Genomic DNA, 24,207 nt, shown 5'->3' with positions numbered 1-24,207 from the left:
ATGCAATCAACTCTATAGAAGTGTATTCCCCACCATTGTCAGGCCTTAGAGTCTATCTTTCTTTCGGTTAAGGTTTCCACTTCAGCCCTGAACTCCTTGAACTTATCAAATACTTCATCTTTAGTTTTGAGTAGGTAGAGCTATGTCTTCCTCGAATAATCATCAATGAATGTTACATAGTAAAGATCACCTCCAAGTGATTTGTCAGACATGGGCCCACACACATCGGAATGGATGAGGCCTAATATTTCTTTAGACCTAATTTCATTTTTATGAAATGGCTTTCTAGTATGTTTCCCCAAACAACATCCCTTGCACACACCTTCATGATCTAACTTCATATTAGGAATACCATGAACCAGTTGACTAAGAGTAGGGATGATCCTGTAATGAAGATGGACCATACCTTCGATGCCATAGCTCAATGGAACTTATTTCCATATGAACCAAAGCTTCAGGAGATGGTGTAATGACTCGGTAAAGACTTCCTTCACGAACTCCAATAACCGTAGCTTTATCAATGCTAGAGTCTTTTCCACAATCAATACTTTTCCATCAACAGAAGCAATCGTTTCCCCTTTATCTTCTAAACAAGAAATAGAAAGTAAATTCTTTTCCAAACCTGAAACATAGGGAATGTTGTTGAGATGTGTTAAAATTTGGGTACCAGAGGACAAGTGGTTCCCTAAGGCTTTGATCTTTGGCCTAAGGAAAAGTGTCCAAATTTATTTGTACTTTTCTCCTAAAGTGACTTTATAAGTGGTAAAGTCAATTTAATTTAAAAGTGACTTTATAAGTGGTAAAGTTACATTCTAATTTAAAGGTGACTTTTTTAAACTCAATGAAGAATTAGAAAGTGAAAAAGTGACTATGGAAATAAAAGGCTGAGTGGGTCTTTATTTAAGTGGGTGAGTTAAAAAATAAAAATTGAGAATTAAATGCACATTTATTCTCATCCCTAGATCTAAATGAATCTTATAGATTAGATCTTAGGGTAACCCAAAAGGTCATTTAGAGAGTAAAATGAAAAGAGAAGAGAAAAAGATCAATTCATTCTTTCATGAGAATTTGAGAGAAAGAGAAGAGAGAGCAAGGAGAATTTCTGAGCAGTGAGGAAGTGAAGGAGAGCAGCAAGAAGACATTTCAACAAATCTGGGCAGTAGCATTCTTTGGCACGCATCCCAAGGCAAAACCGTGCTGCAGGAAAAAAAGGCATAGAAATCAAGGAAGAGGGACAGCAACAAGGGCATGAATTTCGAGGCGGAGTTCAAGCACAAAATCGAGATAAGTTGTAATGTGTGATTGCTGGAATTTTCACTGTGTATTTCAGTTTCTCTGTAGAAGCATTTTAAGAAATAAAGAAGAGAGCTCAAACTGGTTTTCCCCAAGAGTTGTAGAGGGGTTTTTCCAGGGTCACATTGACCAAAAATCACTATGTTATTTTCTGTGTGTGGCTGTCATAATTTTGCTGTGTTTTATTTCTGCGATTTCAGCAGTTGTGAAATCTCTAAATTTGTGTTTTCAAAAAATATTGTCATTTCCAGATTTTAGAATTTTTATCATGCTTGGATTTAAAACTAAATGCATGGAGTGATAAGGAAAATTGATAACCGGAGTGGGGGTTGAAATTCTTCATGGTATCAGAGCTTGGTTGGCTGAAAAGTGCAGTTTAGGACAGCGAAGTGAAAATTACAGCAAGCTAACTTTTACACAAAAAACAGGAACCTTTACCACAGATTTGAAAATTTCAGTTTGGTAGGACAGTGAAACATGTCTTTGGGATTGAGCAGTGTTACTTGGGAGCGGGAGCGAAAGCAGGGAACAGGAGCGAAAACGGGTGTGGGAGCGACATTTTCAGAAGCTCCCGGTTTGGGAGCGAATCCCAGAGAGTTTTTTATAATATATATATATATATATTTTTATATTTTTTATATTTTGATACATATATGTCAACAAAAACATGTAGAATAATGAATTAGATATAAAAAACATAAAAAAAACATAGATTGAACCATATAACAACAATCATCTAGAAGTTATAATCTTCATTAACCACGTCCACAAGTTAATAACATAGTAACATATAACATATTGAGTCTCATGATTCATCAATCTTAAAGTTTCAAGCTTTCAAAATTCAATATATAACATTTATCATCATTGACCACCAAAGTTGTACTTGTAAGCTAAGTGTAACCATTACAACAAATAATATCTAACATGAAATGAAAGTTATAAAATGAAATGAAATGAAACAACTTTCAACTTTCATGAAGCATCATATTCATAATTCATTACTAATGAGTTATAATTGCCAACTTCAAACTTAAATTGTCATATATTGTTTAAAAAAATATCATAATAAATATGGAAGAGTCAATAGTTATAAAAACTACTAGAAACTAGAAAAGACAAGTAAATATATTATCTATTTCTTATGCTTGGGCCTCTTGTCACCACGAGAAATGTCTAATTTTTTAGTCTTGTTGGAAAATCAGGATCTTTGCCATTAATATCACCCTCTAAGCATTAATATCTAGAGGTGTCTTTGTCATTACCTCTGTATCTGTATAGGGATCTTTGTCATTAATATCACCCTCTAAGCATTAACATAAGATAGAAAAAGAAGAGCACGTCAAGTCAAGATTTTGTTTGAGTGATGTGTACATTTTTAGGAGGGTCGTGATAGAGGAGTTCGACAACCAATGTCACTAACATCAAGGTACATAGAGGTATTGGTGCTCTTGATTAAATACAAGTTCCTAATACATGACAAAATTCAATGGAAACATTACAATCCCCCAATCCTGAAAAACTAATAAGTCTGCTGGATTTTGAATGAAATCTAAAATTCTACTTTCTCCATATGAAATCCAATGAGGTCGGAACCACTCTCAAACATCCTGAGTCATTTCATGGTAATGTTAAAAATTTAAGTAAAACGATGAAAATGAAGATTAAGGAGAATGTCACTTTTACTTTAAGAATTTAACATTACCATGAATAGCATATCAATACTAGGGCCATAGGCTTGATCATTAAGTTTCCCCACTCAAAAGTTATTTGTTTCTTTGAAAAAAATTGCATTTCGAACATTACTGCAAAAAAAAATTTGCAAAAAAGGCTAAACGCTCCCGAAAATGCTCCCGAAAAGGCAGGGAGCGAAATTTTTTTTAGGGAGCGCGCTCCCGACCCGCTCCCGGAGCGCGGATTGGGAGTGGGATTCGGCAAGTGCGCTCCCCCGAACACTGGGTTTGAGAGTTGAAGACAGGTTGGATGGGCAGAACAACTACAATGCATGGAAGGAAATAATCCAGAGCATCTTTGAGGAAGCAAAAATCTGGGGCATTATGGTAAACACCACACAGAACACAGTAGCAATACCTGCTAACCCTGTTTAACAAAAAGAATGCTAAGGAAAAAAGATTGACTCTGGAAGAAGTCAAAGATCATGTCATTCCTCATGTGAGAGGAAAGACTTATGCGCATGAGATGTGGACATCCTTGACCAGTCTTTACCAGAGCTCATGTGAAAACAGAAAAATGGTCCTAAAGGAGAAACTAAAGGCCATTAAAATAGCTAAGACTGACAGTGCTACAGCATACCTCACGAAGATCACTTCAGTGAGAGATGAGTTGACAGTCGTAGGTGAGATCATTGCACCCACTGAGTTGGTGAGGATTGCTTTGAATGGTCTTCCCAAGACTTGGGAGAATTTTGTGGATGGCATTGTTGCGCTGGAAAACCTTCCCGGATGGGAGAGGTTGTGGGATGATTGCATTCAGAATGAGATCAGAAAGAGGAGGATAACAATGTGGCCTTGTTAGCAAGAGGCAAGAAGGGCAGAGCAAAGAAGCAAGCTTCCAACAGTGGAGGCAAAGGCAAAGGTAAAGGCAAGCAGCAGAACAAGGAGAAGGACTATTCCAAAGTCAAATGTTGGAATTGTCAAAAGTTGGGACACTGTGTTGTTGTGTGTCTGGAGAAGAAGAACAAGAAAGGGAAAGACAAACCCATGGCAACTTCTACAGAGATAGAGAGTTTCTCAAAGAGCTTTGATCGGGAGTTTGGGTTCATAGCTTGTGAGGCCACTAGTGCAGGATCACCTGCCATACAGGTTCAGAGGGAGTGTGCACTCTCCACTACTAGCAGAGCATCTTCTAGCATTTGGTATGTTGACAGTGGCGCTTCCCGCCACATGACAGGAGTCAAAGAGTACTTCTCAGAGCTTTCAGAGGATGACACTGATATGGAGGTAGTACTTGGTGATGACAGCATGGTTAGAGCAGTCGGTGTGGAAACATTGACATTTGATAGGGGACCCAAACCTCCCTTAAAAGTGTCAGATGTTCTATATGTGCCTAGAATAAAGAAGAACCTGATATCCGTCTCAGCACTTGAGGACATAGTGTATGATGTGTTGTTCAGGAGAGGGCAGGTGCTTATATATCCTAGGGGAACTCTAGCTTCTTCAGCTAGAGTGGTTGGTGTGCGCCATTCCAAGGTGTACAAGTTCTCATTCTAGCCCCTGATGGCATTGAGTAGCAGCACTCGAGACAGGACCGACAGCAGATCTAGCAGTTCAGAGTTGTGTGAGATTTGGCACCGCAGGATGGGGCACATGTATCATGGGGCCTTGAGTACATTGCAGGAGATCACCACTGGTGTGCCAGATTTCAGTTCTGATCACCTTGATGTATGCAGAGGATGTGCTATGGGGAAGTTTGCCAGATCCCCTTTTCCCAGCAATGACAGCAGAGCGATCGGGATCCTTGACTTGATTCATACCAATGTGAGTGGTCGGATGTCTCATGCATCCTTGAGTGGCTATGAGTACTATGTTTTATTCATTGATGACCACTCCAAGAAGACCTGGATTTATTTCTTCAAGACCAAGAGTGAGGTCTTCAAGTGGTTTCAAGAGTTCAAAGCTCTTGTAGAGACCCAGACAGGTAGGAAGATCAAGGTCCTCACGTCGAACAATGGAGGCGAGTATACTCTTGGTGAGTTTGTTGATTTTTGTGCTGAGGCAAGCATTAGGAGGGAGTTCACAATTCCTTACAACCCCCAGCAGAATGGGGTTGCGGAGAGGAAGAACAGATCCATTGTAGGGGCTGCCAAAGCCATGCTTCATGATCAGGGGTTACCTTTATTTTTGTGGGCAGAGGCCTGCAACACTGCTGTGTACTTGCAGAACAGGAGTCCACATCGTGCCTTGGGGAATGTGACTCCGGAGGAGGTTTTTTCTAGGAAGAAGCTTGATGTTGGGCACTTTTGTATCTTTGGGTGCCTTACATATTCCTATGTCCCCAAGGAGAACTGGACCAAGCTAGAGCCCACTGCAGACAAGGGCATCTTTGTGGGTTACAGCGAGACCTCAAAAGCTTATCGTATTTATATTCCTGCGCAGAGGAAAGTGGTTGTCAGGCAGGATGTGAAGTTCGAGGAGGAGAGAAATTTCAGGAGGTCACAGGAGTTAGAGTATCCAGAGTCACCAGAGCCTCAGGAGCAGCTGAGTCAATCACAGGGATCCAGTGGTCAGCGATCAAAAGGTACATCGATTACAGTGTCAGGTCCATCAATGAGCAGTGGCTCTCAGAGTTAGGTGGGTGGTTCTTCAGGTAGCATGCAAGGCAGTCCACAGAGCAGTTCACAGGGTAGTCCACTAATGGACAGTTCGCATGGTACTTCAACATCTACAGGCATAGATTCAGGCATGAGGTCAATTGGCAGGCCTTCAGGAGTTCAGGCTTCTGATGATGATGAGGATTCTTTCACTCCAGTGGGAGAAGTATGCTCAGGGAAGAGGAAGCCCAAGTGGCTTCAAGATACCTTGCTCGAGACCACATTAGTTGCTAGGCCAAAGAGACAGGCTAGAGGGAGTAAACCACCTGAGTCATTCTGTAGTTACATGGCATTGGTAACAAGCATCGTTGAATCCGAGCCTTCTAGTTATGAGGAGGCAGTCAGCCAGCGGGTCTGGAGAGAGGCCATGATAGAGGAGTATTCTTCTATTATGAAGAACGATGTTTGGAAGGTAGTGCCGAGGCCTGAAGGTAAATCAGTTGTTACTTCCAGATGGCTCTACAAGATAAAGCATGTTGCAGATGGGAGCATTGAGAAGTTCAAGGCTCGATTTGTGGAGAGAGGGTTCTCACAGGTAGAGGGAGTTGACTAAGAGGAGAACTTCGCTCTCGTAGCTCGGTATACATCTATTCGCTCCATTATATCGGTTGCAGCAGAGATGGGTTGGAAGATCCACCAGATGGATGTGAAGACCGCATTTCTCAATGGCTTCATTCAGGAGGAGGTTTATATTGAGCAGCCACAGAGCTTTGAGGTGCATGGGAAGGATTCCCATGTATGCAAATTGAAAAAGGCACTCTATGGCCTGAAGCAAGCTCCTAGAGCTTGATACTCGAGGATTGATACATACTTACAGCAGTTGGGTTTCACAAAGAGTGAGGCTGATCCGCACCTATACTTCATTGTGGTGGGTGAGGAGCCTCTCATTCTGGTGTTGTATGTTGATGACTTGATCATCACTAGTGCAGAGAGACTCATTGAGGGCCGCAAGAGAGATCTTGCTTCATAGTTTGAGATGAAGGATATCAGCATGATGCATTATTTTCTGGGATTGGAGGTGTGGCAGGAGGAGGGGCATTTCTTCCTGGGACAAGGGAAGTACATTGTGGATATTCTTAGCAGGTTTCACATGGAGGACTGCAAACCCATGTCTACACCTATGATCCCTAACTGGAAGAAGCTTCACGCTTTTGATTCCTAGTTCGTGGATCCTACTCTATACAGACAGTTGATTGGTAAATTGATGTATCTGGTCAACACTCGACCAGATATATGTTTTGCAGTTAACACTATGAGTCAGTTCATGTGTGAGCCCAGGAGAGTGCACTAGGTGGCTGCAAAACACATTCTTCATTTCTTGCATGGGACTGTGGATTTTGGTCTGGATTATAGATAGGGTAATGGAGTGAGACTCGCAGGGTACACGGATTTAGATTGGGCAGGTTGTGCTTCAGATAGGAACAGTACTTCCGGGTGCTATTTTGGGTTGGGTTCGACAGTTGTGTCGTGGATCAGCCGGAAACAACAGTCAGTTGCATTGAGCTCAGCTGAGGCAGAGTATATGGCTGCTAGTTTGGCTAGTTGTGAGGCCATATCGCATCGCAAGATGTTGTTTGGTCTATTTGGTCAAGCATTGAGACCTTCAGTAATTTACTGTGATAATCAAAGTTGCATAAAACTCACGGAGAATCCAGTTTTTCATGACAAGTCAAAGCATATTGAGCTCAAGTATCACTTCATTAGAGACCATGTCCAAAAGGGAGTTGTCAAAGCTTGAGTATATTTCCACAAATGAGCAGATAGCGGACATTTTCACCAAAGCCTTACCACGAGGCAAGCATGTCTACTTCAGAGACAAGATGGGAGTGTTGAGGAACACTTTCCTCGGTAAGAGGGAGTGTTAAAATTTGGGTACCAGAGAACAAGTGGTTCCCTATGGCTTTGATATTTGGCCTAGGGAAAAGTGTCCAAATTTATTTGTACTTTTCTCCTAAAGTGACTTTATAAGTGGTAAAGTCAATTTAATTTAAAAGTGACTTTATAAGTGGTAAAGTTACATTCTAATTTAAAGGTGACTTTATTAAAGTCAATGAAGAATTAGAAAGTGAAAAAGTGACTATGGAAATAAAAAGCTAAGTGGGTCTTTATTTAAGTGGGTGAGTTAAAAAATAGAAAGTGAGAATTAAATGCACATTTATTCTCATCCCTAGATCTAAATGAATCTCAGCCATTAGATCTTAGGGTAACCCAAAAGGTCATTTAGAGAGTAAAAGGAGAAGAGAAGAGAAAAAGATCAATTCATTCTTTCATGAGCATTTGAGAGAAAGAGAAGAGAGAGCAAGGAGAAAATTTCTGAGCAGTGAGGAAGTGAAGGAGAGCAGCAAGAAGACATTTCAGCAAATCTGGGCAGCAGCATTTATTGGCACGCATCCCAAGGCAAAACCGTACAGCAGGAGAAAGGCACAGAAATCAAGGAAGAGGGACAGCAGCAAGGGCACGAATTTCGAGGCAGATTTTGGGCACGAATTTCGAGGCAGTCGTACTACTGAAATCTGTACAGTCCATACAGCATGTTCTAGGCACGATTTTCGAGGTAGGCCATACAGCATTTAATGTTGTTTTATCGCTGGAAAATTTTCTGTTTTGGTAGTTTGCTAATTGGCACAATTTTCGAGGCAGAGTTCAAGCATGGAAATCGAGATAAGTTGTAATTTGTGGTTGCTGGAATTTTTACTGTGTATTTCAATTTCCTTGTAAAAGTATTTTCAGAAATAAAGAAGAGCTCTCAAACTAGTTTTCCCCAAGAGTTGTAGGGGGGTTTTTCCAGGGTCACATTGACCAAAAATCACTGTGTTATTTTTTGTGTGTGGTTGTCATAATTTTGCTGTGTTTTATTTCTGCAAATTCAACAGTTGTGAAATCTCTAAATTTGTGTTTTCATAAAATATTGTCATTTCCAAATTTTAGAGTTTTTATCATGCTTGGATTTAAAACTAAATGCATGGGGTGATAAGGAAAACTGATAACCGGAGTGGGGGTTGAAATTCTTCAAGATGCCGCTTCGATCCATTATCCATCTTCAATGGTGTTGATCCCAGGCCTCTAACAGCATAGCTTTTGTTGTCACCCAATTCTAGTGCATGAGAGGATGGCTTCTTTGATAGTGTGAAGTTGTTTGCTTTCACTTGTCATGTGTCTCGATGCTCCACTATCAATGATCCATGCATTGTCATTAGTAAGAAAACCTGTAAGGGCAACCAAGAATCCTTGACTCTTAGCCTTGTTGAACAAGTAATAGATGACCTTCTTGATCCAGCTTCCAGCAGCGTTGTAACCCAATCTTATGTGGTTCACCATAGTGGGAGAATCCATGCCAACAAAGTGATCTTCGACTTCTCTTGACGTTAGCTCTAATACCATCTTGGAAAATCAAAGATATTACATTAGGGTTTGATTCTCCGCTTCTCTAGCTCTTCTTGAGATATCGAACTTTCTTGAGAGTGAATGCTCCAAATGACTTCGACCTCCTTGTATATATAGGCTTCTTGTGGGTCGAATGAGGCCTTAGGCCGACTTGATCTCTTTTAGGCCGACATGATGTGGAGGGTATATAATTCATAATTGACTTGATACAAAACCTTTTTACATGGTATAAAAGCCTAAGAAGGGTCTCTTTGAATGTACAATGATTCTATAAACTCAATATTAATCCTAGTAGTCCACAATGGGGACTTTAACTAATATAATGATGACCCAAGCATGAAACCCATGCTTTAATAAGTCATTGTTACAATACTAAAAATTCTTTTATTTATTCTTTTGACAAGTACATTTCATAATGACTCAAGTATATTATTGAAGACTGAACATAGTTACATTTTTTAACACCTACTTGTGATCCTAGGATCCGTTGTTCCTTGATTGTTCTCATCCGCTTCATGGTTGGTTGATCCTTCTCTGAGATTCTAAGTGTCAAAGTCACTTGCTCACAGATTTTCTGTCTTCAATGAATTCACAAAATCACATCTTTCTATGCAAGCTTAGATAAGCATTGTGCAGCTCTTGAAGGTAAGGCTTGCGCAATCACTAATGATAGTGACTACGCAATCCATAAGCTCAGTGTACTGCGAAACCCATGACGACAGTCAGTGTGCACTTTCAATTGAAGTCTCTCACTTTTGGTTGCGATAGTACTTCTATTTCGATGAGTTTTTCCAATTGTTGCTTTTGCGCACCTTAGCTTTTGCAAGTGTCGCTTTCATGTTTATGATTGTCACTCTTGTTTGCTTTCACTTTAATAAGTGTCGTTTTCATGTTATCTTTGTTATAAATACACCCTCACAACTCAAGCAAAAGGCTTTTGGACGCTTAGCCATTAGAGAGCCAGCCTTGGCTTCTCTACCTTAGCATAGGAGAGAAGATGATTCTTTGGAGAAGCAACAAGTGACTTAATGTTTCACTATTGGAGCTAGTGGCTCGCCATTGTCACTGTGTACTTGCATTTTTCACCTAATAATCAAAAGCTCGATGAGCCAACACATTTTCATGCATGTATCGTGAATGTAGTAAGACTATTATTTATATGTTTGTGGTATGTGTTTTGTTCACATGTACTAAGGAAATTGAACTATTTCGGTGGCTTTGGTACTTATCTTGTTGAATGTGTGTTGTATTTTCTTTAATGATCATTCTGTCTATGTGAACTATTTTGCTAGATAACTAACGAATATTTTCATGCTCTCATGTGTCTCTCTTAGGTTAGTACTATTACTTCTTTCCAAAGGCTCACTCCTCTCTCTCCCCTCCTGAAAGTCTCCTTTTACACATTGCAATCAGTGTTTTTCAATATCACCTTACTTGTTGATTTCAAAGGTTAAGTGCATACTCTCTTATGTTATCCATTGCAGCTAAGGAAAACCTTTGAGTTATGGTGGTCAGACTAACACTCCGGATGGGGCTCCTACTCCAAACGGTGTGAGGTCTTATTGGTACTTCACATCAGGGAGACCTGCTTGGTTGACGAATTTCCAGCACCGTCAACAGAACCATAACACCATTCTTATAGCTTTGCAAGTTTCACATTTTGTGGGAACTCTCTCTCAACTAATAATTCTCTTCCCTCCAACCATGTGTTTGTTTCTCTAATCAGTGCTCTCTTTGTGCCCTAGCCACATTTTGCTACTCCCATGTCATCTAAAACATTATCGATCATTCCAACTTCCTCACGCTTCTCCCAATGGTTACACAATGTTGCATCCTCTCTAACTATGTCGTTGATTGGTGGTCCGCATGCCTAGTGGGACACAACCGCTCTTGGACTTGGGATCTCACAACTCTTCCACCAGGAAAGAAACCCATTTGTTGCAAACAGGTGAACAAGGTTAAGCCCAAGAAAAATGGCACATTTGACAAGTACAAATCACAATTGGTGCAGAAGAGTTCTCCCAATGAGAGGGCATTAACTATGAAGAAACGTTTGGTCTTATAGCAAAGATGAGCACCATTTATTCAGTCCCATCCATTGTAGCATAGATTGGGTAGAAGGTCCATCAAATGGGTGCTAGGATGCCTTCCTCAATGGACATTTGGAGGAAGAGCTCTACATGTATCAACCACAAGGGTTCTAGCTTCTAGGGAAGGAGTATATTGTCTACAAGCTAAAGAAGGATCTATATGGATTGAAGCAAGCACCCCAGGCGTGATAAATTAAATATGGACAAGTACTTGGGTGAGTAGAGGTTCCACCAAAATCCTTCAAATTCCAATTTCTATGTCAAAATCATTGGTAATAGTAATGATATCATTCTACTAGTCATTTATGCAAATGACATCATTACTATAGCTAGCAAGGCAAGCTCTATTCAATAGATCAAATTTAATATGAGTTAATATTTTGATGCCACTAATTTAGCCTCCTACAATTTTGTCTAGGTGTAGAAGTTTGGCAAACAAGTAGCATCATTTTTGTCTCACAAACAAAAGATTTCAAGAGTTTATTCGGTAAGTTTAGAATAAAAAACTGCAAAATCTCATCTATACCTATGGAGAAAGGGTTGAACCTTTCAACCAAGACCAACTCTAAGGCAATCAATGAGTCAATCTACAGGAAACTAGTGAGGAGATTGATATATATTATACCCACTAGGCCTAATTTGAATTATGTTATGAGCTTCATTTCTAGATTCATGATAACACTAAACGTAGAGCATTGGAATACAACCAAGAAGTTTTTGAGATATGTGAAAGGGACACCTAACTTTAGGATTCTATACAGCAAAACAAAGATGCTAGGTTATGTGGGTATACAAATTCGAATTGGGCAGCTAGTGTGGATGAAAGAAAATCAAACTTTAGATATGTATGCAGCCTTGGTATAGGTGTAGTCACATGGACCAACAAGAAGCAACATGTAGCATCCCTTTAATCAAAAAAAGCAAAATATTGAGGGGCAATGAAAGGAGTGTGTGAGGCGATTTGGCTCATGAGAATGCTATTAGACATGAAGATGCGGTCAACAAAGCAATTGCCCCTACCTTTTGACAATCAAGGGATGCTCAAAGTTCAAACAAGCCAAGAATCCAATATCTGATCAGTGTACCAAGCATGTTAAGATATATTGCCAGTTCATCAAACAAATTGTAGAGCATGGATCTATTGAGCTAAAGTATTGCCCCAGAGAGGACCAAGCTACAGACATTATCACCAAGTCTTTGGGTCCTGAAAACTATGTGAACTTCTGAAATAAGCTCAATGTATTTAGTAGATTAACCATTCAAGGAGGGTGTTAAAGTGAATGTCAAATTATAATGATCAAACAGATATTAGACATAAGCATTATTAAAGTCACTTCAACTTTAAATTATTTTATGCTTTTATGCTTTATTTCACCTTAGTGTGTTTGTTGGTCTATCCCATATTCATAAGGTGGATTGATTTGACTACCTTGTAAACATTTACATGAAAGCTTCCACTTCTTAAATATGAATGCAATTTTGGTTTTTTGTGTGTTCATGTTATAGTAAACAAGATGCTTAGACTCTCTCTATCTCTCTCTCTCTCTCTCTCTCTATATATATATATATATAACCCCCATCTATTAAATTTTAGGGCTAGATTGTTCTTTGTTGTATATTAATTGCAATTTTAAACTTTTTCAACATTATTACATTCACCTCATATCATCATACCACCATTAGCAACTATGTAGAGAGAACAATAACATCAACAATGCAGCGGAACAGTAAAGAACATCAAAAAAAAAGCATACACAATAGAGATACCAGGATTTAGGTCAGAGACCAAGGTAAAACCCCACAAGGGAGAAAACTAAACTAGAATCTTCTTCTATTAGATATTCATCAAATGTTCAATTGAGATACAAAGTACAAAGAGCATAAGATACATCCTTCAATACCCAATACATTAGGCCTCAAGGTGGCAGACCTCCAAGAAGCATTTCACTATCAAATCAGTCATTAATACAGATCACTATTATGCAACAAGGTCATTGTCAACATCAAGGTCACTATCACTGTCAACATCAAGGTCACTGCCAAGTCATACTGACATGTCATTCATCAAGGTCACTATCATATCCTTCATCAAGGGTCACCGTCATCAAGAGAATGTTATCACTATCATCAAGGTTACTACTGTCATCAAGGTTATTACTGTCATATATGTATTGAGCTTACTGTTATCTAAATATTTCCATACTAGGACACTCAAGGTCACTTTGTCATATATATATTGATATCAAAGCCCTACTGTCATATGACATTAGGGCATTGTCATACATCATATTGTCAGCCTCTATCACTGCCATATAATTTATCATAGATCTTGTCCCTCATACAACAAGAGAAAATCTGAGCCACTGTGAGTACATGTCACTGAAGTACGGTATTATTGTAATATGAGCCATACAATAAATCGAGTCGTTGTACAGAGTGAATCCCAGCCACAGAGATAGAGCAAATCCATTACAGAGATAGAGTGAATCCATGCCACAGAGATAGAGCGAATTCATGCCACAAAGATAGACTCAATCCATTACAATGAAAGAGCGAATCCATGCCTCAGGGATAGAGTGAATCCATTATAGAGATAGAGCGAATCCATCCCACAGAGGATAGAGCAAATTCATGCCACAAAGATAGAGCGAATCCATTACAGAGATAGAGCTAATCCATGCCTCGAAGATAGAGCGAATTCATGCCACAAATATAGAGTGAATCCATTACAGAGATAGAGCGAATCCATGCCTCAAAGATAGAGTGAATCCATTATAGATAGAGCGAATTTATGCCTCAAAGGATAGAGCAAATTCATGCCACAAAGATAGAGTGAATCCATTACAGATATAGAGTGAATCCATGCCACAAAGATAGAGTGAATTCTTGCCACAAAGATAGAGCAAATCCATGCCTCAGAGATAGAGCGAACTCATGCCACAAAAATAGAGCGAATCCATTACAGAGATAGAGTGAATCCATGCCTCAGAGATAGAGTGAATCCATTATAGAGGTAGAGCAAATCCATGCCTCAGAGATAGAGTAAATCCATTACAAAGATAGAGCGAATGCATGCCACAGAGAGTATGCGAGCTAGCCACATAGCCATAGTGCGAGATTCTGCTACAGAGTAGAGACAAGCCACCGCAAAAAAAAATCGAGATCCAAATGACAAATGGAAGAACATTTATGGGTGTATATAGTTGTTTCAATGTGTGAAAGGTCGCATCCATTACGCGTAGGCCGATATGAATGATATGAAGTCGACTTGTAACTTTGGATGGAAATACTTTTAATGCTTAAATCCAAATTTTGCTCATAATAATAAATATATTTTCTTTCATGATTGCTTGACCAATTTATGCCTTACTAAATAATAATAATATTTTCCCTCGACCAATTCGAATTCTTTCTTTGGGGCAAGATAGATTTTCTCGGGGTTCCTATGGGGAAAGTCGTCTCATAGTTGCCCCAATTTTCAACACCATCAATATTTATAGGATATATAATCCTCAATTACACCTGAATAACATAATAACCTAGAAACCTACTACCCTAAATTTTAGTACTTACTGAAAAAGTAATAAAAAAATTCACTAGCAATAGGGATAACAAGGGGAATAAAACAAAGTCTATTCCAACTCTTGAATAAAATTAAAGACATACCTTGCAATGCTTTAGTATAGGATAAGTATGGGTTGGCTTATCATTCACCCGTAGCTTCCCATCCTCTGTTTTGTCCAAACTCTGAAAATCATGGCTAACTTGTATGAGTACATAAATTCACATGATTGATACAACACATTCAAATAGGCAAAAATGCTCAATTGTTCTATGAAAAAAAAATTGTCTTAATATTTTTTATTAGAACTACCAAGATAATTATTTGTAAGGGTTTAACTACGATATGTAAACACAAATATGAGATACACCATCTAATAGTGATATATCAACAAGAGAGAACATCAATTTCTGTTCTTTTTATTTCAAAAAATATTTAAAGATAGCAATATTGTGCAAAGTTCAAACATGATGTTGCAAATTCGGAACATAGGAATAAGCAGTTTTCATGTTTCACAAGTAATGACATCTGGAAATCATTATCATATACCCTTCCCTTAGATCTAGCCTTAAGTCAATAATGTGTAGGTAAAAGGCCTTCTCACCATAATTGATAAGTTGTCTAGTTTCCTCATATGTATCCATTTTTATGACCTCTAGCTTATGATCGCATTGTACATCCATTTGTAGAACACGTATATTTAAAGTGGCATTCACAAGAGAAACATGATTTACAATCATACAAGGTACACAAAGGATCTAGACCCTAGATGCCCTAATCTAATTTTAAATTGATTATTGAAAACCCAAATCAAATAGCTTGGGTGGTCAATAGACAACTACCTTTATAAGGTCTATTACTCCTCCAAGCAGGGGTACCTATAGTTAAATTCTTCACTTTTCTTCAGCAAGGAAAACTGGGAAAAGTACTATATTCGGCCATTTTCATGTTTCCTAAACTATTTTATGAATCCCAATGGATAGGGTTCCCGTCCAAAATTCAACAAGGGCTCATTTTCTTCAGCATGGTGCATACTTGACATGTCACCTTGAAATTTTGGCAATAGATGCTTTCTTTCAAGCAAAATTCAGCAAGCAAAGGGGGATGTGAGCATAGTAATACATGAGAAAAATGTGGCAAAGTATATCTATGTTGTATGCAAGATATTTTACGTTGCATATCATGAATAGAACCTCCCATCAAACATGCCAGTCTCTTGGACCCAAAAAGTAGCAAACTATTGAAGTTCTAACGCCCATGTAAGCAAAAATAAACAATTTCCAACTCACACATGCGAGTTATTTGAGGTTACCTATAGCTAGCATCCTAGATCCAAATTGGGCAAGTGATAGTTCATTGGAATCCTTGTGACGAGGTCTACTACCTCAAGAGAAATGGTCGGAAAATCTGGCAGGGCGCTTTCTATACAACGTTGTTTGTGGGACTAGTCAATTTGTATGCCAATTCATATGTGGGAGTCAAAGAAGTGTCAAACTTTGTTGGAGCCACCTATGCTATTCATTGGGCTACTACTGCTCTCATTTAACTTAGATCAAATCAAATGTGGGTATGTTGGACCATTTCTTGGGACATGGACACATCCTTCAAGGTTTAACTACTATTTCAAGCTTGAATCAAGGTAACATTGGTCATTATCTTTAAGAAATAATAATTTATGGACTTTTTCTCCCCTAGTTGCATGGACTTCCTCATTTGTAATTCATGGTTTGACAGTGGGAGTATTCCAATCCCTAGCACTTGATGAAATATGTCTTTGTGTTTATTGGGGTTTCAGGTTTGTTATGTGATCATGATGTACATTTCGACTTAGAGAGCATTTCAACTTAGAGAGCTTTTCTTTCTTGGTTTTGTGACTAGTATTTTAAAGGATTTAAATTTGTAAGTGATTCAAGATCACCACAAGGCTTAGTGTGATAGATCCACTAAGGGGAAGCAAGTCAAGTGGAAGGAGAGATTAGGGCAATAGACCTCATCGTGTCCTTTGTTGGTGTGAAGTAATCATTGAGCCTACTAGCTAGCAAGAGCCTTGAGATATCATCAAACTAGAATCACCCGAAGTCACTCTTGATCCATCAATAGTTATTAAGGTGTTGCACAAGTGTGATGCATAAGTGTTAGGCTAGGCTAATCAAAATTATCATGAACCATCCACTAATGATATACCATAACACCAAAGAGCATCTCATAACTATCAATCAAGGCATCAATTGCAACCATAAACTCCCAACCCCAAAGCTCCATCAACCAAAGATATGCAATCATGAAGAGAAATCAACTATTGAGACAATCCACCACATAAGTTGCTTCTCATCATGTCTACTAATATCCAAACCTTAGGGCCCTAGAACCACCACCATACATGAACCAAGGTGTAACATCCTCTAGTTAGAATGAACAAGTGTTATCAAAATCAGATTAGAACTAGTGGAACCGGCCGGTCTAACTAGTTTGGCGGTGAAACAAGTCTAGTTTGAGGTTTGGAACTGGAAATGGCTAGTTTGGTACCAAACCAGCCTTTTTTCATTAAATTGGCTAGTTTTCAAACCAGACAATTCTATACAACGTGACCTGTTGTCACGCGGATTGGCACGACAACGCTCAGACCGGGGGCTGTCACTCTGATCCCCGGTCTCTCCGTTTGAGCCTGTCTCCCGCGGCTAAGGGGGGTAGTCCCTGCGAGGCGAAGGAGACCAACTATCGACTAGTTGGGTGGGAGACACGATATGGCAAGCACTAAGATGATTTGATTTAGCGGACCAGTGCCTTTAAAGCGATTACTTGTTGGCTGATATAGAATATAAAACCATGAACGACAATCGCTTATCATCAAATAGCCTGAACAATGCTTAAATATTCAATAAAGCCACAAAGATCATGGAACTCAATAACAATATCCAGTAATTAGGAGAATGATAACACAATTATAAATCACCAATTGTTAACCAGATACCACGTCAAGATAATCATTCATGTAAAGCATTCATTCCACATCAATAACTTTAAATCTCAGCATAAAAAATTCTCAAATAACTGAGTTTTAGCAAAAAGAGATTTCCACAGTATTTTCAGGCAAAAACAAGATTTAAAGCTAAATTTTCCAGCTAAATGCCAATCCTAAATTTTTTTAATTTTCTCTTTCCTCTTTTTTTTTTTTTTTTTAAAAAAAAAACCTTTAAAAAAAAAAAAAAAAAAAAAAAAAATTAATTCTAAAAAAAAAAAAAAGACTAAACTACAGAACTAAATCTAAAATCCTCTTTCCCTTTTTTTTTTTTATTTTTTATTTTAAAACAAGATTTAAACCTAAATTAAACTATTTAAATGCTAAAATAAAACAAACACCCTAAATTTAAACCAACATAAAATCTTTTTTTGTTTTTATATTTTTTTTGCATTTAACTATGTAAATAAAAGTGAACCTACATCTAAATTTAATGGACACAAAAATAAAAAACTTACAAGAGAAATTCTAAAAAAAATTACACGCTCTCATCAACATGAGACCCTACGACATTTCCAAGGATTAAAGGTGAAGCGTTAAGCGGTGTTGACTGAAAAACTTAGATGGTGAAAACGTGAACCCTGACCCGTGCCCAAACTAGACGCTAAAACCCACAGAAAAAGAATGTGAATGCAGCTATGGACGACAAATCAGATCAGCACGCAGTCATGAAGGCGAGAAGAGTTTCCGTGACAATACGAGGGCGAATCGAAGGCAAGAGCAACCAGATGCGTGAAGGGGTCAGCTGAATGCTACGGCTTTGAAATGGAAGAGCGTATTCCCCAATCGTATAGCTTAAAAACTATTGGAACGGATCAAACCAAACAAGCTCTAGTCAAAACTAGAACATGTGACCACCAAAACGACTACGCCCAGCAAAATAAAAACGCAGGTATTGGAACGATAGTTGAACCAGCAGGAGGTAAAAAGGGTTTGCGTGACCATATGAGGGCAAATCGAGGAGCTGAGCTATGGTGAAATGAAACGCACAAACACAAGAGACGCAAAGCGAAACAGGGCACGAATGATATGCGGAAACCCTAGCCGTTAACTGCGTGCATCAAACCAAACGATTTTATGAAAACGACTGCAGGAGAAATGTGCTATGATATCGTGAATGAGAAAATGAACTCCCGCATACAAGAAATCGACTCAGACTTCGACCATATGAAATCATATTTTCACTGAGCATTAATCAAACAACGCTGGGAAATGCTACAGTCAACGCAGGAGAAGGGGGAACGTGACCTCAGCCAAAGCAACAAAAAAAATTGACGCGGAAAGCATGAAATGCCGGCAGAAATCAGAGAACACCGATTTAGAAACTCCCTGAAAGCAATCAACGCAGCGATTTGAAGGACGCTTGAATGAATTCGATTCCACGCATACATGCAAATCGCAAATGCAAATTTCAATAAGGAAAAGCCGTAACTGTGTCTACGCTGACAGAAATATGAGATAAACAAAAAAAAAAAACGATTTGACCCAGCACTAAAACGTAACTGCGCAAAATGGCTACCAGAAGTCGACAAGACCGAGCTATTAAAACAAATATGCAGCGTTTAGTGCGCATACACGTTTCTATCAATTTCAAATGCAGAGCTTCAAGTCAGAAGAAAAACAACGAGCTGAGAAATGATTTACGCTGACATTCAAGCTAAAGAGGAGAGTTGGTTTTCAAGCGTTAGGGGAAGTGAAAGCGTACCTGGCTATTGGAGATTAGACACGCCACAGCCGTTGATAAATTGATTTATACCACAGACACGCAAATTCCCAGATATCCTCGACAGCAACACGTTTTGAGCTGGTCTTTTGCCACTCGAATCTACTGATCTGGAAACAAAAGCCTTGTCTCTGCAAGAGAAAAAAAAGAAAAACAAAAACCCGACAGATAATATGTAAAACTTCAAAGTGAAACCCTTCAAAATTTACCAAAAGTTACAGAAATTTATAGCTCTGGCACAGCCAAATTTAGCAATAATTGCAGTAATATTTTTCGAATTTTAGAAACTTTGAACTTTGCTGTAAGCAGAATGAAAATCTCTCATGTAAAACAGGAAATAAAACTCTTAATGATTAACCCAGGGCCAAAACCAGCTAGGCTCTGCAAAGAAAAGCCTGTGGGAGTCGGCTGGTTCAGCCCAGAACTTCCCCAAACGCCCACAAATATCCTTCACCTAAAGGTTTCCTGCACACCTCAAGCAAACATCAGCAAAGAGGGCAAGAAATGCTGCTAGATTTCAAGAAATAATGGAGATACCTGCCATTATTTCAGAAGCCTTACACCATTCAAACCCTAGCACGTGAGCAAGATACCTGTACTCACAATGCTCTGAAAACCAGCTATTTTTAACTGCTGAAAACTGAAATATGCGGAAAAACAAACATCTCACAGCAATTCCAGAGAGTAACACCAACCAGTTTTGAACCCCAAAGTCTTTTTATTAACCAGAAAATCAGATTACAAGAGAGCTTTTTTCAGTACAGACTCACAGATCGGATAAACCTATAAAATGACCCCCTAAGACCCTATATGAAGGAAATGATCCCAACGGCTAGTTTTGAGTGATCCATGTAGAACTAATCTCGACCGTTTATGAGGATCAAGACATCTCTTGATCTCATCCGTCGATTTTATTAAAAAATGATATTTTGCATGTATTCACAAAAAATATTATTATTTTATTATTTAGGGTTTTTGCTTTGTTTTATGAATTTTTTATTATTATTATTATTATTATTTTTTTATTTTTATTTTTTTATTATTATTATTATTATTTTTTATTTTATTTATTTTCTAAATGGATCATTTGAACTAAACCGTTGGAAACATCTCCTAGGACCTAGGACTTAGGACTCATGAGGAGATTAAAACATTTTTCAACCCTCAAGACACATTACATCATGACTTTTACAATTTACATCTTAAGGGGACGAACCCACTTTGGCATAGACCCTCATAAACCACCCAGTTCTGCGACACAACTATAATCTAGCAGATTAACACGCTAGGATTCTCCTAAAGTCCTAATAACAAAATGCATCCCGGCTTTGGGGTCAGGTTTGAAGGAAAACTCTGCCGATCCATGGATCGGTGAGACTAAAAACCTCCCGGGACGCAGATCATCATTAGAAAGTTAGGTCCACCTAGGCAATTTTACATACATGACTCTGATCTGCTTAGATTATTTACAATTCATACATGCAGACTGGGTTTTGCAACAAAAATGATCAAGTTGTTGATGACTGTAGGCTGGCACGGACACGTCGCTCAGGAGCTACCCTTCTCTGCCAACAGAAAGGAGGTGTACTGCATGGGCAGTTGACCGGTAGTGGTCAACATCTGGCTCTACTTGGGGACACGTTGCTGCACTGGTAGGAATGTGAGAATCCAGAATCTGCATCCATACAACACACAAAATAAAAATAAGTAGCGTCCATTCCAAAATCATCATATACATTAAGTACAGGAAAGATAAAAGCTCTTCATTTATTGACTAACTAATAACATGAAAAGTAAATCCAATCCTAAAAACAGAAATGAAATGCTGAAAAGACAAGGAGTAGGGATAGAAATACAATACAAAAGATGCCCCATGGCATCAGATATCATCTCTGAAGAACAGCTTGAGCATTTGGCCGTTCACTGGTAGATCAAGTGGTTCGCCATCCAATCTGCTCAAGTAGAATGAGTTTGGCCCAGCTATATCTCTAATGATGTATGGTCCCAGCCACAAGCTGTCAAACTTTTTATGCTTTCCTGGTTTTTCATTTTTGCGATCCCAAAGTAAAACCATATCTCCAACCTGCAAAGATCTAGATCTAGAGCATTTATCAAAGCTTTTCTTAATATTAGATTGATTTTTACATATAGTTTCAAAAGCTGTCCGACGAGTCTCATCTAATTCCACAATCTGATCTATCCTATTGCGAACAACATCTTTATCAGTGGAAAAATTTTGGAGAAGCTGATAGGCTGGCAATTTTAGGTGCACAGGTAAGGTAACATCCAAGCCATAAACCAATTCAAAGGGAGATTTACCAGTAGATTTCTTCTTAGTAATTATGTCTGCCCACAAAGCATACTTGATTTTGCTGTCCCAAGACTTCTTGTTATCTCCTACTATTTTCTTGATAATGGTTATGAGATTTTTATTACTTGATTCAGCCAAACCATTACCCTGAGGATAGTAATTCGACGAATGAGATAAGACAATGCCATATTTGAAACAAAAAGATGTAAACTCTGAAGAACTGAAAGCCTTGGCATTGTCAGTAGTGATCTTAGCGGGGACACCAAATCTAGTAATGATATTATTCTCAATGAAATCCATAATCACCTTTTCAGTGGCATTCTTAGCAGGAATGGCTTCGACCCATTTAGTGAAATAATCAGTAGCCGTCAAAATCCAAGAGTAGCCATTGCTAGAATTTTCATGGAACTTCCCTATGAAGTCCAGACCCCAATGCTGAAAAGGTGCCTCTACAATAACAGGTTGTAGAGGAAGGGCAGCAAGCTTTTGTTTCCCAGTGAACAGTTGACAGGCTTGACACGTTCTAACATACTTGTGCACATCAGAAAAAATCGAAGGCCAATAATAGCCAGCTCTCAGGATTTTGTGGGCAGTAGTTCTAGCGGCATAATGACCACCACAAAATCCTAAATGAAATTCGGAGATTAATCTTTTGGACTCAACATCGTCAACACACCTAAGCACTATGCCCTCTGGATTTCTCCATCCAAGGCCATCCTTCATAAGGCAGTACTTAGTGGCTTTTAGTCTAAGAGCCCTTCTCTTATGAGCGACTAAGTGGTTAGGACATGCAAGGTTTGTTAAGTAGTAAACTATGTCCTTATACCATTCATGCTCAGCTAACCTTCTTAATTCTGGTGAAGATAGATCGTCAAGGCAGAACAAACCAAGAGTCTTTTCATTACTTTCAGCTAACATTTGAGCTAAATCTTGGCCTTTGATCAGCTTAGTGGGTCTAATCTCTAAATCATATTCCTGTATCTTAGTAACCCACCTAGCACGAGTCCCTAAGCAATCAGTTTGAGTTAATATGTCCTTAACAGCAGAATGTGGGACGAAAGCAATGATCTTAGAATAACCCACATAAGTTTTAAAATGCTTAAGAGACTTGACCAGGGCATAAGCCTACTTTTCCATGGTATTGTACTTCAATTCGGAGTTTTGAAGTGCTCTACTCATGAAAGCGATAGGTTGCTCATGACCATCTTTATTCTTTTGAAGCAAGACACCGGCAATGGTATCTTCAGAAGCGAAAGAAAAAATCATGAAATCTTTGGAGTAATCAGGACTAACAAGGACAGGAGCTTTCGCGATAGCAGACTTGATTTCTTGGAAAGCCCTTTTGCCCTCTTCTTGCCAGACAAATTTCACATCTTTCTTCAGGAGACTTTGAATGGGCTTAGCTATTTCCGCATAGTTTGGGATGAATCTTCTAATAAATTTATCTTTCCCGGGAAAGACTGAAGGGACTTGAGGTTATGCGGGAGAGGAATCTTTTGAATTGCTTCGACCCGTTCAGGATCGACCTTGACTCCTTCCTTAGAGATGATATGACCCAGTAGTTTTCCCTCAGTTACCCCAAAAACAGATTTCGCCGGATTCAAAGAGATTCCATATTCTCTGCATCTATCGAAAACTTTCCTAAGATGATCTATATGGCTGATACCATCTTTAGAGAAAACAGTAAGATCGTCTTGGTAAATTTCGATAATTTTCCCGATTAATCCTTTGAAGGCATAATCCATGGCCCTCTGGAAAGTAGCCCCAGCATTTGTTAACCCAAATGGCATTCTGATGTATTCAAAAGTGCCCCATGGTGTTGTGAATGTGGTCTTGTGTCGATCTTCCTTTTTAACCCAAACTTGATTATACCCAGAAAAACCGTCTAACAATGACATCATCCCAGACCCAGTTACTCTTTGCAACAAAGTTTCCATTTTTGGCAAAGGGTAATTATCCTTTTTGCACGCTAGATTAAGGTTTCTAAAATCGACACAAAGTCTTATTGTACCATTCTTTTTCCTAACAATCACTAAATTCGAACACCATGTCGAATGCCTAGTTTGAGCGATGATCCCTGCTACAAGCATTTTCGTAAGCTCTTTCTGGACCAGGGGGGCTAACTTAGGATTAATCTGCCTAAGCTTCCGCCGAAAGGGTCTAGCATTTTCGTCCTTTAATGGAATAGTATGCTCCATAATATCCTCCCTATAGCCCTTCAATTCATCATAGGAAAAAGCTAAAACATCTCGATATTCGCGAAGTAAATCGGTTAACTTTTTCCTTTCCTCCAAACTAGTACCTTTACCGATTTTAACTATTTTCGGATTTTCAGAAGTGCCAATGTTGACTTCAAGGTACTCACCTGGGTCCATCTTGTTTTCTTCTCTCAGCTTCGTGGCATCATGCCGATCAAAATGTTGCTCTAAGGCAACCACATTTATGGGAGTGGGATTTATGATATGTCTATGATCTAAAGACCCATCCTCGTCAGA

The 24,207-nt window shown here is 38.8% G+C and overlaps 1 protein-coding gene across 2 annotated transcripts in view; it reads right to left on the bottom strand.

Annotated features, from left to right (window-relative positions):
- The window catches only part of LOC149261685 (putative thimet oligopeptidase), a 439,851-nt gene that overhangs the window by 211,939 nt on the left and 203,705 nt on the right, over positions 1 to 24,207 (bottom strand). For both annotated transcript variants that reach the window (XR_016258489.1, XM_089422600.1), the window contains exon 6: positions 14,764 to 14,844. Coding sequence is in view for 1 of the 2 variants with exons in the window: in XM_089422600.1 (XP_089278726.1) it covers positions 14,764 to 14,844 (81 nt within the window). In the remaining variant the exon portion in view is untranslated. The remainder of the gene's footprint in view (positions 1 to 14,763; positions 14,845 to 24,207) is intronic.

The sequence above is a fragment of the Pinus tabuliformis genome, chromosome 6 (assembly GCF_031772625.1).
Source record: "Pinus tabuliformis cultivar Carrire ecotype Pingquan chromosome 6, CPIR1, whole genome shotgun sequence".
Taxonomy (NCBI): Eukaryota; Viridiplantae; Streptophyta; class Pinopsida; order Pinales; family Pinaceae; genus Pinus; species Pinus tabuliformis.
Note: the sequence above shows the minus strand (reverse complement) of the source record. Positions and strands in the feature narration are given on the sequence as shown.